The following is a 16,459-nucleotide window of genomic DNA, read 5'->3' as shown; positions in this document are numbered from 1 at the left end:
GTTGTACGAAGAGGAGGCCAGCATGTTTTGATAGTTGACACCAAATCAAACTGTTTTGCTTCTCTCTGGTCCTCTTATCACTCAAAATAAAAGCACCAGATTGAACATCTCACAGTAAACAGTGTCAAAAAAATGTTTTAATTCCTTTGGTGTCTGCAAAAAAAAAACAATAATGTGCATCTTCTTAATAAACAACGCTAAAATAGATAGCACGCAGTAAACAAAACAGCAGCTCAAAACAAAACAAAACCGCATGGAATGGGCCTTAATATATATGACACGTTCACAGTTAGAAATAGTGCGATTGGAGGTAAAAGTCAAGAGTTGCGAGTGAGGCACAAATCACAGCACACAAACAAATGAAACACAAATTGGGTGGTACCTCCAAAGGTTCTTAACGCTTGTAAAATTGGATTTTAAAAAAATGCCTTGAAATGTCTCAAATTTACATCAGTGTAGCTCACTGTAGATCACTTCCAGAAAATACTCTGGAAGTTACCATAATGTAAGTGGATACATTTTATGACACCCCCCCCCCCCCCCCCAAAAAAAAAAAAAAAACGACCAAATATATAGACTGCTACGTTAGCTTCTAGTGCTAGCCGCCGACTGGTAAGCTGCCATAAACTTGTCACTTGGGATTTTGTTGTGTTTTTACAATAGTGGTTAGCGACTCTTCACGTTAAAGGAATGAAATGTGTGATGCCAATTACACCCTTCTGTTGTTTTTACATGATATTTAAAAGTGGGTAACTCAATGCTGCTATAACCTTTAAGAAAAATAAAATGTTACTACTTGTATGAACTTAGCCAATACTCTGTGCTCACAGTACAGGATGAACTTAAAATGCACTAAGTTTACAAGTGAACTGAATTTGACCTGAATGTCCAACGTTCCCATTTTGACATCACAAGACCAAAATGACACCTAACAATTGAGCAGCAGTACCTCACCATTACGTGGCTTCCAACAGGATGTTATCAGAGGGCAGTTGCCAATGAGCTAGACACAAAGAGACTAGTGTAGTCACAGAAAGGCATAGACGCGGACATCCTTGGAAATGTTCATGGCTCAAACACCTGTTGTGAATTTTGCTGTTCAGCTCCTTGTTAGAGAACAGCAAGTTGTGCAAAAAGTATTGAAATACTGAACATGTGATTCAAAAGTTTGCAAAAAGATCAAAATCAACCTCACCTGTTAAAGGTTACAAATCCTTTTATTCTGAAATCCCACCCAAAACTCGATAATCCTCACATCATTTGTGAAGGTTGTCAATTGTTTTGAAGTTGGACCAAACCTTTGAGGTACCACTGTCGAAGTAATAATGACATTGTGTGAGACTTGCAACTCTAAAATGTACCTAAATGCTCAGGATCAACTTTTACAATGAGTGTTAAAAAAGAGGGGCAATGGTTGAAGGGGATCAATCACTCGTGAACACACAAAGAATGTTGTATAACATAAAATTCAACATCAAAGAACACAGATTTCATGGTTTTGTAGGGTTCGTATTTACTGCTTGGACCGTGCATTTGCACGCACTCCCTGTTGTTCCCGCACTGAGGCACTTGGAAAGAACATGATTGTACTGTTGTTGTTGTTGAGTGTTACATTTGTGCCCGTAAATCACGGTCCTATACGTGTGCTTGACCTCAAACCACAACGCAAGCGCGAGTGAAAGTCCAAAGCGCAGACTTGACAAACTAGTTACTGATTCCAGATCAGTGTTCCAGCTCCGCAAGAAGTGGGGCCGGGGGGCCCGTAATCTCTCAAAAGCGGACCGAGGTTGGCGCGGTGGGAATCCCTGTGAGGCTGCTGCGGAAATGGGATGAAGAAAGCTGCTTGTGCTCGTCTAAAAATAAAAGCATCTTCCCTTAAAACACAACACAACACTCAACTACAAAAAAAATAACCATGTCGAGGAGATTACATGTACACTACGGATGCTACATCTTACCGAAAGAATAATATTCACAGTCAAACATCGTTTAGCGACGAGCTCCACCTAACGCAAAACAAACTGACACCTTTCACGCACCGTACATCACAAAAATATCCTCCTCCGTCCCGTCCATCAGTGGTCCACCAGGGTAAGAAAATTGGAAAGCAGCCTGTGAAGGCAGGAAATGGGTTTGGAGTGGGGGGAAGGGAGGGGGCCTTAAGGCAGGCTGGCGATGTCCCGCTTCGGAGGCGGGCCGTCCGGCTTGCAGGGCGCCGCCCCGTTGGCTTTGTCTTCGAAGATCAAGACTCTGTGGAAGGAGGACGACGAAAAACTGTCAAATGGCCTGCATGGGTGGAATGGTCCACAGACTTGGTTCAGAGATATTTGCCCACATAAATGGTTTTGGCCCCCATGAAATCGGTTTTGTTTGCCAAAGTAACAGGTGGCGCTATACACCTTTTTTGTTTTGTTTTTTGTTGTTGTTTAAATATACAAATGTGTAACTATTTTGTTTTGTGTCACTTACATAGTAAACTTCAACTGGGAGTGAAACACCTTGACGCAAGCACATTTTGCCTCTCTCTGAGCAAGTCTTTTCATTCCCTCAAAGTGATGTAATACGATAGTCACCCATTTCTTGACAGAGAGTGAGAACAGTCAGCAAGGAAAACTTTAAAAGTGTGTTTTGATCATTTTAAATGTTTAAAAAAGTTAGTAGGGGTAAAACTATAAAAAGTTTTCTATATGGTCTCTCTAGATTGCAGATTTTCACCTATCGTGGGTGCGTCTGAAACGTACCCCTCACGTTAAACAGAGGTTCACTTTACTGTAAAACCCTTTTCAAAACGATTGTTTAAAAAACTCAATATATTGGGGGCTGCAAGCGATTAACTCATTCACTGCCAGCCTTCCCAGTTAACATGGATATTTGACTTCTAAAGCCGTCAATGGCAGTGAATGAGTTAATTAAGACATACCAACAGTTGCCTGGTGGAAAAATACTGCCTCTCACAGGTTATTCCTGGTACTACGACCATTATCTGGGTTGGGGGAGGACATATCTGAGTGTCTGCTGTACACCGTGTACACCGCTTAAGTAGTTGCTAGGTCAAACAGCCGTGACCGTTGACCATGTCTTTGGCCCAGATTAGCACTTGTGGTGTTTCTGACACACAAACATGGCTGAAAACACAACCGCCTCCATGGAGCATTCACAATTGGTGCGGAGGAGTCATGAGGAGGACTGACATTGACTGACTACTGCTGCCCGTGGGGGGTAAAAAGGCAAGTAGTTATGAAAGGCTTAGACAATGATGTGTCTAAGCAGCCGAGGGACACGTCAAAGAAATGACTGTACACAGTCAAAAGATTTGGCGGCAGCTATTTGGAGCAAGTGTCTTTAATTTCCTTTTTTGGAGAACTTACAGAGGGGCTCCAGTAAGCCCCAGAGAAAAAGTCATCCAGACGATGAAAGAGACGCTGATGCTCATTTTGTTCTCCACACTGCCGCCACTGTTGCTGTTGGCATTTCCTGTGCCCTCCCAGGGACGACAGACACTTTTAATGGATTTTCAATGCTCTCCATTTATCACGATCAGTCTACCTGAATACAAATCAGGAGCCAAATGAACATTAATTTTCTTTTCAGTGTTCCGTGTTGAGCCAAATGCCTCGGAAAACAGTCAACCTCCTATCACACTTTACATAAAACCTCAGGAGCGCTGCGTTTTTCACCTTCATAGCTACTGGCCTATGATTGAAGAATTCTGTCATTGTGTGGAATTTTATCACTATAGTATACAAACTATGTTCTAGGCCTCTTGGAAGGTTTTTTCAGTTGCTGGACCGCCTGAGTCATGGTTACATTCCTCAAAAAAATGTAAACTGTAGTGTTAGGCATGATTTTATTTGTAGCTGAAGTAAGTGACTCAAATGTGTCAAAACTGCATACCTGAACCAAAACATTTTACTAGAATCTTTTCCCGCGCTTAATCCCTTTATGGCACAGGTGTCAAACTGGTGGCCCAGGCGCCAGATCCGGCCCGCCACGTCATTTTATGTGGCCCGCGAGAGTGTGCATCGACTTTGTTTCTTGCTAAAATACCAAAATTGCAAATTGGCTTCACTTTTAAAAATATTGAGATATTGCAAGCATTTTTTGTTACCAAGCACCCTTTTAAAATAAAATGGATTCATACTGTAGTTGAACAAACAACTTTTTACTGGCTTCTGATTTCAAAAGTAATTATCCATTAATTTGTGTATATGTAATAATATGAGGCAATCATATGGGTTTGCAGCCATAACGGCCCGCCGAGTGGAACCCTAACTGCGATGTGGCCCGTGACAAAAATGAGTTTGACACCCCTGCTTTATGGCGTTATTGCAATATCATATCATGAGTCACTCTGAAGTTTCGTCATGTAGTTAATGTTTAACATTTAACACACTTGGTGGCAAAACTCTTGAAATATGGGAAAGTTTAATGGGAAAACACACGAGAGTAATGTACTGCTCTAACTTAAAGTGTGTTGTACTTGAGACGACCAACGCGGCACCAAACATAATGTCTGTCGTACTACCAAAACTGACTTGTAAAGAGGCAGCGTGGTGCCACAGGACAGCCAGAAAATACAAAGAGTAGAGAGCAGCAGGAGAAGAGGAAATAAAAGAAGCTTGGCTAATGTCATCTTATCTGGTCACTCCGTTGCGGTTGCAAATTCTTTCAATCTCATTTAATATCGCGGTGAATACAATCAGTTGCTCCTCCTCAATTTGAGCTTCAGGTCGCTTCCTGATTGGCTATCGTTACATTTCATCTCAATCACAGTTTCAGTGGTTCAGCCAACTGTCCAACTGACTGAGCCATTGTCCCGACTGTTTTCCAAGCTGTTCGGGGAGGGAAAATCACTTATAATACACCCCACACTGCACGATAATCGCTCAGGGTAATCTTTCAGAGACATTTGAGAATCGAGCCTCTGCTGACTTTGATTGCAGGGAGGAAAAAAAACTTAAAATTGGCCCGATTATTGTTGTTGTGCCGTGCTTTAGTTGCATTTTCTCAGAGACTTGGTACCGAAGGAGTCCGGTTTGTGTCTGAAGTCGCTGGTTAAAGTCCAGAACTCTCAACCATAAAACAATACTAGACCCGAGACTTTGTCCTCGGATGTAATTATTCAGAACACCAAACACATCCCATTCAAGAGTGGATGTTGCTGCCAGGCCAAGTGAACCATTCTTACAAATCATTGACAAGGAAATGCAGTCAAATTCCCATTAGTCATCACAAGGGACAAAAGGACTACATTGGTTTATTCACAGACAACAGCTGTGTGGGATCGTGTGATGTGTTTTTGTTAGGGAAAAAAAAAAAAAAAGGTTGGAGGGCAGAGGAGGAAAAGTTGTGCGTTTTTTTTCTGCACTGGCTGCATTTAAAGATAAGGAGATTTGCCAACTAAAGAGTGCAGCCGGCTTAGTCCCGCAGAGCTGACATGCATCTCGCCCCCGAGGCAGGCCGCTTTAAAAGGGATCATCCACAATAACCCGATTGAAAATAGCGGCAAACGTCACTGTGCCTTTCCAAAAAGAGTTTACCCCTAGTCATGGAACGACCATGACTTTTAGGCGACGCACTTCTGTGCGGCCATCGGTGACTCACCAATAATCAGTTATCTAATCACACGATCCCACAGCTAAGAATAACGATGGCCGGGTTCTGTTACCATGGAGATTAACACCCGAGGGCCGGTGACGTCAGCGTTCATCCTCGCGGACGGATGACGAAATTGGCTGACGCGGCGCTGCGAGCAGATGGTTACGAGACGCGACGCATGCACGCACACGAAGTTTACACTCACAGTTTGAGCACGGCCGACCGTTTGCCCAGCATCATCTTGACGAAGTCCCTGTAGTCGATGGTGTTGCTGCTGGTGCCGCCCGTCACCTCCATAATCATCTTCTTCAGCTCCAAGTGGGTCTTGGGAACGCCCAGCTTCTCCATCATCCGCTTGAGGCCCATCAGATCTGAGACCGAGACAAAAATCGGCTGATTTTGGGGACTTCGTTACAGTGGGACCTTGACACACGAGTTGAATTAATTCAGCAACTCAATGTACTCTGATAGGAAATCAAATTTCCCTTTTGAAATGAAGGGAAATGCCATGAATCCGTGCCAGCCCTAAAAAAAAAGCACCAGCATTTGTTTTTGTACTGTATCGTAAAATATAAAAACCTAAATAAAAAGACAATGTAAAGAAACAAACACCTTTTATAGTGTAATTACGCTGAAGTCTCAAAGTACAGGAAATCATACAAGGAAAGAGGTTCAATAAGACGAAGTGGGACACTGGGAGGGACACTGGTGTCTTCGACAAACCTTGAAAATGTGTGCGCTGATGTGTGCCTTGAAGGGGCGTGGCCTAGTTGAGTGACATCAGGACCTCCTACTTCAGCTCGATTTAGAAAATGGATGGAGGGATTTCCTCCCTCATACCAAAATGTTTTTTTTTGTTTTTTTAGGATAGATTATTATATTATAGATTATTAAATTATCCATAGCTGTTATTGTGAGTGTGAATGCTTGTTTGTCTATAGTTCTCCCACGACCTTGAAGGTCCCATATTTTGGCTATTTAGACCACCATAGTGACTCTCTAACATGGACTTAGTATAAAAGTACTAATTTCATTTAAAAAAGAAAAGTATAAAAGTAACAATTTCATTAAAAAAAAAAACCCAAAAAAAACAGCCTGGTTTTCTCATACGAGTGTCGAGGAAAGCCCTCTCTGACAGCAACTTTTGTTTGACCCAGTTTTGTATCTGCTTTGTCCATATTTGGCTAAGACCGCCCCCTTTCCTCTGATTGGTTGCCTCCGTGTAGAAGAGCCACTTGTGAGACCACGCGTATGTTACGTTGACAGCGTTGGTTTGGGAGCGGAAAGGGAAGGCGGAGATCTTCGCTCGTGACGCAGATAAGCGAGAGAAATTCGAATGACCTGATTTCAGGCCTCCCGGCAGACAAACGTGTGGAACTCAGGGATGCGTAGACAATTTCATTTCATATTTCACATGTTTACTGAGGAGCCATAGAGACAATATTACATCCCAATTACTGGAAAAAGCTGGTTTGGCAAAATATGTTCCCTTTCATGAGGTCTCTACAACATGGTGCCAGTTATGGGATAGTTGAGCTCAAGTCACACAATGGCATTGTGTCATTTTACGCACTCTAAAGTTGAAGTGTGACTAAAAATATGGAGAAATAAGATGCGGCAAAAAAAATTTCCCCTCTAAATCTGCGCAAAGGGGACAAAAAGAAGAATGTACATTGGAAAAATTTGACTTTAATGATTGCGTAGACAGTTAAATGAAGGTTTTACAATCAAGTTTCAGTGCACACATTGTTTACTGCTGTTGACTTTGCACGTTAGTCAGCATTTGGTGATTTTCTTTGTTTCATATCTTGGTTACTCACCGATCTCGTCTTGGTCATTCAAGTCAAATTCAGCATATTTATCTGTGAAACAAGGAAAAGACGAGATAAGAAAAAAAACCCAAGCATGTCTGCTGGAAGAAAGAAGAAGCAGCTGATCACGACAGGTGGCTTTTCTCTCCTTTACCAAAGCACAGCTAACCTGAGACTGACAGAGTAAAAACACACTTTTTTTCCCAATTCCTTTGAGTTATAATTCAATAAAATGCGCCTTTTCACACACCTCTCAAGCAGAAACACACATAACATCTAGTCAGATTTATGCAACAGATTTAAGTGACAGGAACAAGTGTGTTTTTTACATCTGCTGTTTTTAAAAGCTTGCTTCTTTTTCCCCTTAAATGTCGCCGTTTTCTCTCCTCTAGTCAGATTACACTTTCTGTCGCACAATGGCAGCTGTGTGCACGCGAGCGTGCGTGCGTGTTGGGAGGCCGAGAGACGGAACTGTGTTAACTGTGTGAACCCGTGGGGAGCGGGACGGGACAATGATCAGCCTGTTCCCAAACTTGGGGGATTAGGCCTCCTCGCATACACACATTCACCCACCCACCCACACATTACACAGCTGAGTAGGACACAGCCTGTTGATCATCTGCAGCCACAGAAAACAAGCCGACCGAAGTCTGTGGCCTCTTTAGAGTCCTACACGGGGGTCAGTTTTTTTCCCCCTCTCAGCCGGTGTCTTCAGGGACATTCGGAATTTAGGAACACACAACGCAACATGAACCGACCAATAAAAGAATACATTTTCTTGGAATATATTGCAGATTATATACTACACTGTGTGTATGTGGCGCATGGACACGTTACCAAACACAAATACCCCCCACCGTGTTGGCAACGTCACCCAGCAATCAAGTTAAGTCCCGCTAATTAAAAGCTAACACTGTTAGCCAACGCTAATCTAGGCATCCAACAAAACTCAATGCAGCTCTGCTTACCTTGTGACATTTCAACATAGCTTTATTTACTACAAATAATGTACAACCCCAATTCCAATGAAGTTGGGACGTTGCGTTAAACATACATAAAAACAGAATACAATGATTTGTAAATCATGTTCAACCTATATTTAATTGAATACACTACAAAGATATTTAATGTTCAAACTGATAAAACTTCATTGTTTTTAGCAAATAATCATGAACTTAAAATTTTATGGCTGCAACACGTTCCAAAAAAGCTAGGTTGTATCTTTGTTCATTTATGTATGCCAACGAGTGTCAGGCAGGACAATTAAATGCTCTTGCACTAGATGGCAGAATGTACATAACTAACCTGTACATCCACATAGCTTGTGTTCAACTAAACAGGCCCTTATTTCACACAAAGTACATTTTCGAGAAAAACTGAGACGAGGATCATCATTATTTCAGTGTACAGTGAACCCCCGCATATTCGTGGTTCGGCATCCCCGAATTCACCGATTTTTGCGGGGGAAGCTATCCTCCGCTATTCGCTAAAAGACTCCCCTTTGCTGTTTTTGTGCTCAGGCCAAAGCAATGAAGTGTTGCTTTCCTGTCATCGTGGTACCAAGGAACTATGTTGCAGTAAGATGAAAAGCTTCATTTAGACAAAAGTATTGGTTTAGCGCCATCTTGATGCCAAGAAATTATTCTGAAGTGAGTTGAGGAGGTTCATTTTGTCAAATGTATATCTTTACTGCCATCTTGCAGTAACTTGGTGCCAGGGAACTGCTAAAGTTGTGGACCTTCATTTAGACAAAAGTAGTGCTCTGGTACCAAGTTGGGGCATCTATTTGCCTCTTGGGGATGGGTCAATTACATGCGGATTTTCACAATTCACAGCAGGGCTCAGTGCCTACTAATAAAGTTCACTCCTCTCTTTGTGACATTTTTTTTGTCTGGTGGTGTTTTCCAAAGTAAAATCTATACTTGGCTCAATAATAGGTGGAATAAACTGGTTTAGGCCATATGATATTTGAAATTCTGGGCATGAATAATTTTGCATGTCACACAGCAAGAAAGAAAGAACAGACATGGTTTTGATCTTCACAGAAAGTCTTAAGGGAGTGCGGAAGGCCTTTGTTGTGGCTTCTGTAAGCCGAATAACGTCATGCTAAAATGTGCCGCCCCAGTTCAAAACAACATGAGTCATACTCTGGATAAAATACAAAAAAAAAAAAAAAAAAACCATTCAGCTTTTTGTGCGTTTGAACTCAGTTTATATGTCAAAATGAGATCGTTGTAACAGTGCTTTTTGGTTTTACCGGCGGGCGGGAGCAAAGTTCTGAAGTGCGTGATAACAGCAGGCGGCGATAAAATAAAATTTACAAACAAAAAAAATAAAAACGCCCGGCCGCATTCCATCGGGGGCCAGACTTGGCCTCACAAACCTCAATGCAGCCTTTTCCCACACGGGGAAGTGTGTGTGTGTGTGTGTGTGTGTGTGTGTGTGTGTGTGTGTGTGTGTGAAAACATTTATAAAACTATTGAGGCTGGAACACTTGCCAGCAAAGCAGTAATACAACTGCATTCCGACAGTGCTACCTTCCAAGCTGAAACAAAACTTGGCTTTGAATGTCATAAAAACGTAGACCTCATTTCAGCCAGTATCAATGGATGAACTCTGTTTTGGTTTTTGCTACCTTTATCTGAAAAGAGAGGAAGAAGAACATGAGAAGAATAACAAAGTTAGCAGTCCAAATACTTTTGTCCAAAGAGTTTCAGCATCATGATAGTTGGAGATGATTTATTATCGCTTTTTTTTTTTCAGGTTTCACCTCTTTTTTTGTTCTTGAGACAAACCTTTTGTGAAAAATGGACTTCTAATTTAGTCCTCATGAATGGTGGTGTACATTTTAGTCACATCTGTCTGTGATGTTTGACAAGATGGAGCACAGAGTGAAGATGTAAAACTGCTACATTAGCTTCCCGCTAGCTCGCCGGCGTTTGTCACTTCAGCTAAAGTGACTAAGCTAAAGTGACGCTTCCCTTTTTAGTGCTGTGACTGCTTTTATTGTAGTAGGTTGCTTCATGTTTTTCCTCTTGATATAATGTTTTGTGTATAAACGACTTTGATTTACTGAGTAAAGATGTCGACTGTTAGCGTCTCGCTTGCTAGCGACTGACTGGTTAGCTGCCATTTACTTGTCACTATTAATCGAAAAATGTTTTTTTTGTGTTTTTCTTACATTGTGTTGATTTGTAATGTTTACTACGCCTCTATAATCGTCATCAACTGTAAACGAGTGTTGAAAGAGTGTTGTGCTGGACCTTGGGGATTCCGCTGTACAAGCGACGACATCCATTTGCTTACTTTTGAAACCCTCCAGCTTCTCTGCGAGGTCATCTTCATCCCTGTACTTCTGGTCCTCCAGGAATTCCTGATCAAGGGTAAAAACAAAACAAAACAAAGCAGAAGGATTAAGTCAGTTCTTGCTGTCAAAAAAGGTTACAAAAACATGATGACTCACACAACGGGAGCTCGTCCTAGTTGATTCGTCACGACTGAGTGAGTTTATAAAAGTAGGACATCACGCCAGGAAAGGAGAGAAAAAAAATAAATAAATAAATTTTAAAAAAGCCAGAAGGGATCCATACTAATGAAATGATAATGAAGCAATCCGCCATGTGGAGCCACATTCTGGTCTGACCTCCATAAGTCTGCCGCGTTTCTAATGAAGCGTGACGAGGATCAAGGCCAGCCTGCTTTACGCGTTCGCGTCCTCGTATGAATATATAAATTACGGTGTCGCAATGACCATTTTGTACGTCCTGTTGAGAAACGATGCCGCTACTGTTGAGTATCAGCTCTGAATCTACAAACATAACGGCGTCGTCACAGGCAAATGACAATAATTTCAGGGATGCGCCTATAATATCATATCATTGCCGATACTGTACGTCTGAACAGTACTCGTACTCGTGCTCCGATACTAAGACACCGACACCACTTTACCGGCCTGACGGATACCTTCTGTACAGGTGGAGTTGGAGCCATGTCAGTCGTGTGGAAATCATTTAAGGTAAACACAGATGACAACGCTGCAAATTATGCTCATGCTTTGCGAACGTGGAGGCTGATTGTCATCATCACAGTCTAGGTCACTGGAATAAAAAAGCATAGCAAACTCGTTTTTTTTTGCACATCCAAGCATGAAAACATTTGTACAAACTGAAATTGCGACAAGAATTTAAATTGATGGCTTTCGTATTTTACGCACTTATACCCCGTTTCCTCAAATAGTAGCCGTCACTTTAAATCAACTCCTCCACCTTTCGCACCCCCAAAAACGACCAGTTTCACGAAAGACATCTTTAACCACAACATCGCCTGGTTGCGCAGAAGGCCTGGCATCTGTAAAGCTGACATTTAAAGCGAACTCCGAAGAGGAAAGTACTGCTGTATCGCAGATGGGTGAAGGCACCTTGTTTGTACAAACACAAATTTTTCAATAATATTAAACCTGATTACCACTGTAGTGCAATTTATGTCAAGTGTGAACAGATTTGAAAACCAAAATAAAAAGAACTTTTACAAAAGAAATGAAGCAAAACTGACTGATACTAGTAAGTGGCGCAGCTGCCCGGAACATCAACATGGATGAACATAACATTGTAGTGTGACCACATGTCGGAGTTTACTGCAACACAAAGGCAAATCTAGTTAAACGCTCATACCCCCATCGCTGTAAAACGGTTTCTGGCAAAATAGAGCAACAATATTGCCGGTTGGTCTGCAATTCCCGCTGTCGATGGATACTTTGTTACCATATTCCGGAGCAAAACATTCAGAACAGCTTTAAGTGTGATTTGAGCGATTGTGTCCGAACAAATTATTAAGTGTCAAGACAGACACATGAGGACACCATCAGAGACATATTCGGGAGGATTTTTTGATTTATGGTTGATGTACGAGATGCGAACTAGTAAAATTCTACGTCACCTGTTATACTAGTAACACACACTTGTCAACTAGTGCACAGATCTGTCTCACATGTAACAACATGGAGTTGTCCTACTAGTGAGAACAAAGAACAAACTAGTACGTGGACCTTGAGCTGGATATCAAGGACATCAAAGCCAACTGCCCACACTGCTCTTCTCACGAAGTTTTTAGTTCAAGCGACACCGTTTGAAATTGTCACGGTAATTTTGACTTTCTAATTTAACAAACCCCCTCGGAATTTTGGCCCGTATCTGCTTATTGGTGGATATTTTTTCACTGAAACATGTCAGCCAATCGGAGAAGGGTGGCCCGAGTAGCAGACAAAATGAAACTGTTGAGGAGATATGTTGAGAAATAATTAAGTTACAGTAATCCATCACAGGCGCTACGCTCCAGAACGCCACCTCGACAAATGAAATCCACGATATAGAAATACCCTATTTAAATAAACCCTAGAAATGTTTATAGCACATTTTTAAAGATCTTTAAATAGACTTATAAATATGCATAAACACCTAATATATTGAGAGAGAGCAAGAGCAATGGATAACACAAAAATATATGACAAACAGTATTAAAAAAAATTGTAACAACTGTAATAACACAAAAAAAAATCTGTAATATAGCGGGACCGCGAAGAATGACATAGCAGGGGTTTATTGTATACTGTTTTACTTTAATTTGAAAGATTCTTTTTTTTTTTTTTAAACCACATTTGCTATGGACAATATCACATAGAAATGTTCCCCAAAAAGGCCATTACTTCCCACACACACAAAAAAAAACAACTAAATTTCTCTGGAATCCAACATCCGATATTCAAAATTCTTAAGTGTGTTGTACTCAGGTTGAAGTGGCCATTCCAAACAGACTCAGCATTTCGACACGGCTGTCATTTTGGGGAAATATTGTCACGTTGGTAATTGTCTTACTCATGGCGACAAAGCTGGATAGCAAGGACATCGAAGAAGTGCTCCGCTGGCTTTATGGAAAGCCATTTGACGACGTATCCGAGATCCATTTATTTATTAGATATCATTGATATCCAGCTTACTAGTTGGACAAACGTTGCACTTTGGAGTGAAAAAAAACATTACTAGTAAGAAACAGTCATTCTATTTGTATGCTGAATCGTCTTACTAGTGAGAACAAAGCGTATACTAGTGTCATGAACCGAAAACTGGATTTCAAAGATATCGACTAAATGCTCTCAAATAACTTTCCAAAAAAAGCCTGCTCGACGAACAATACAACCAAGATACAGATGTTGGGCTCGCAAGCCACAGCTTGGGGAACTCCCCTTGGTCCCCACGAGCACTTGAAACTTAAAAAAAAAAAAAAAAAAAAAGAAGAAAAGGAATGCAGTGATGCACAGGAATGCCCCACAGGCCCCTTGAACTGCATTTTCACGGTGCCACAACGGGGGGGGGGGGGGGGGGGGGGGGGGGGGGGGGGTGGTGGCTGATAACAAGGAGACTGAATATGCAAAGACAACATGCAAAATGTGTGATTGAACAACTAGAACAAAGAACCTCATTGAATTGAGAGACTCCAGGAAAACGCGCGCGCACACACACACACACACACACACACCTGTTTCCCCCGGGTCAAATAGCGAGGAGACAGGTGCAACGTTAAGTAAAAAGCGTACATATATATATATATATATATCATTTAGCACAGTGAAGTCAGACATTTTGAGGTGACGTCCCGAAGCTTCGCCACACTGTCAAGTGCACGCGCACACGCTTCCTGAAGGCGACACATTCTTTTGCTTTTACCGTCAAACCAAGAAATAAAAGACGCCATTTACCTGGTTTACCTCCTCCAGTTTTTGTCTTTGTTGCTCCTTTAGCAGCCCGAAGGCTTTCCCTCCTAAAAGAAAAAGAAAAAGAAAAAGAAAAAAAAAGCCCAAAAGACGTCAAAATGGACGTGACCTAGCTTAAACAATCCATTGTAATTGCTTGAATTCAAACTCGCCATCGAGAAATAAAGCCGAGCAATTACAACATTTATTTTTTATTTTTTTTGAAATCTTACCTTGTAAGTTTTTACTCGCAGGCATCCCAGCGGGTTTTTTGTGTGTGTTTTAATCCAGTTTACGGGTTAAAGTTCGAGAGCCGAGAAGGCCACCGCAAGCCGTGCGGGTGATGCTCCAACCTTGCTCGGTCAAAGGCTGCTTGTGCTCGGCTTCCCACTCAGTCTGTGGCCACCCGGAACCAATGTCAAGCCACACTTAGTGAGGAAATCAACATCCGGTAACGGCCCCCCGAAATAAATCGCAACGTCACCGAAAACGTAACTTTCAAGACATACGGAGCCATAAAAGAGGACTATATTCTTGTTTTTTCACATTTCAAAAATAAATCTGACAAAACGACGTTTTCCGGAACGGTAAGCATCAAGTGCGCACGACAATAGGTGGCGTTTAGTTTGAAACAAGCACTTTTCTTTCCGTTATAAATGATGCTCATGCTTGCCACCTTGTGGTGAAACGACCTCAATTCACAGCACCGTGTTTTTGTTTTATTAAATTACATGAAACAACTCAAAGTAAAAGTCTGCTTCGAACTAAGGACATTTTAATCTAAACCCTAAAACCATTGATAAATAATAATAATAAAATAAAATAAAAATCTCTATTGCCTCGTTTTCATCCTCTTGTTTTTATTTTGTGATTTTAACCTGGTCATCTGTGTTTTGTCATTTTAATGTTTTGTTTCATCTGTGAATTTATCCTGATGATAACTTTTTCAAATCTTCATTATTTTCGTCTTTTCAATTAATCTTGTGTCAAATCATTCTTTCTTTGCCTCTGTCTGAGGCTTACCTAGGGTATGAATGGTGCAATACAATCCAACTTGTGAATTGACAGTTTTTATATATCAGTAAAGTAAACAAGTATAGTTTCACACGACATATGATGGCGATCTGATGGAGCAGTATTACTGTATTATTACTGTACTGGAAAAGGAGCCGCATTATTTTTCCTCCCACAAGGTGGCGCTCATAGCGCAGGTAAATAGCCATTGTGCTGCTCGTTCAGCAACTACACACTTCATTATTCAGCATATCCACAGTGAGAAAAATAGCACAAGGCAGGGGTGTCAAAATAATTTTTGTCGCGGGCCACATTGTAGTTATGGCTTCCCTCAGAGGGCCGTTATGACTGTGAACCCATATGACTTATTGTCTCACATAATGACATATACACAACAAATAACTACTTATGAAATCAGAAGCCAATAAAAAAATGTTAGTTCAACTATCATTACATTTATTTTAAAAGGGGGATTGGTAACATAAAATGTTTGCAATTTCTCAACATTATACAAGCAAAGAGAGCAATTTTGGTATTTTCACAAAAAATATGAAGTCGACACACATGATTTGCTTTCGCGGCCCACATAAAATGATGTTCTGGGCCGGATCTGGCCCCCGGGCCACCAGTTTGACACATGTGGCACAAGGGAATGCACCCTATAAATTCCGCATAGCAATCAGTGACAGAGCGAAATGGACGGGATAAGCAAAAGGAATTGGAGAAAAGACATCTCGCCTCTTTGCAACGATTCGTTTGAGCAGAACTCTTTTGAACGATGGTGTCGATTTTCACCATCGGAATAATAATTTGAAATTCCAAAATTTAGTCAGGCCATAGGGCCGTCTAACAGAAAAGTGGTGCTTTGCTGGCATCTTGTGGCCTCTGTGGAAATTACAAACCGTTTTGAGGGGCTTACATTTTCGCTTTTAGCCGCAAGACTTGTTCACTAACACTGTAGTTGCAAAGTTATCCAATGAAAGTAGTTTTTTTTAATAGTACCATCCATCTTGAAAAAGTTTGAAGGAAAGTTTTGAAACGAGCTGACTGGCCACGCCGTTTAATGCAGCCGGTGCAAATGAGTTTCTGGCTCGCACGGCGCTGTGGGTGATAATTCAAAACCACGTGCGAGGAAAAAAAGAAAAATGAGACCGTAGATGAACCGGGTCAGGGGTTAAGGGGTAATTGCATCCTCAGAGACTGTTGAAAAAAAAAATCCTCAATTCATGGAAAGAGAGAAAGGATGACTAGCTGCAGGGAACAGAGGCAGGAAGAGTGAAAACTGGAGAAC

General features: G+C 41.4%; 1 protein-coding gene across 2 annotated transcripts; it reads right to left on the bottom strand.

Moving 5' to 3' along the window:
• Positions 1-119: 119 nt before the first annotated feature.
• On the bottom strand, positions 120-14,557 carry aif1l (allograft inflammatory factor 1-like). 2 transcript variants are annotated; one of them, XM_061799538.1, is made up of 6 exons: positions 14,388-14,557; positions 14,161-14,222; positions 10,716-10,782; positions 7,419-7,460; positions 5,804-5,969; positions 120-2,250 (listed from the first exon to the last, which is right to left on the bottom strand). In XM_061799538.1, the coding sequence occupies exons 1-6, from the start codon at positions 14,410-14,412 to the stop codon at positions 2,160-2,162; spliced, it is 453 nt and encodes a 150-aa protein (XP_061655522.1). In that variant the 5' UTR covers positions 14,413-14,557; the 3' UTR covers positions 120-2,159. The 2 variants fall into 2 exon arrangements, with proteins under 2 accessions (XP_061655522.1, XP_061655523.1); XM_061799539.1 differs by having other exon boundaries at positions 10,673-10,782; positions 14,388-14,484.
• Between the last annotated feature and the right edge of the window lie 1,902 nt (positions 14,558-16,459).

This window comes from Phyllopteryx taeniolatus, chromosome 15, assembly GCF_024500385.1.
Source record: "Phyllopteryx taeniolatus isolate TA_2022b chromosome 15, UOR_Ptae_1.2, whole genome shotgun sequence".
In the NCBI taxonomy this organism is placed as follows: domain Eukaryota; kingdom Metazoa; phylum Chordata; class Actinopteri; order Syngnathiformes; family Syngnathidae; genus Phyllopteryx; species Phyllopteryx taeniolatus.
The sequence above is the reverse complement of the archived record's forward strand: the minus strand, read 5'-3'. Positions and strand labels throughout refer to the sequence as shown.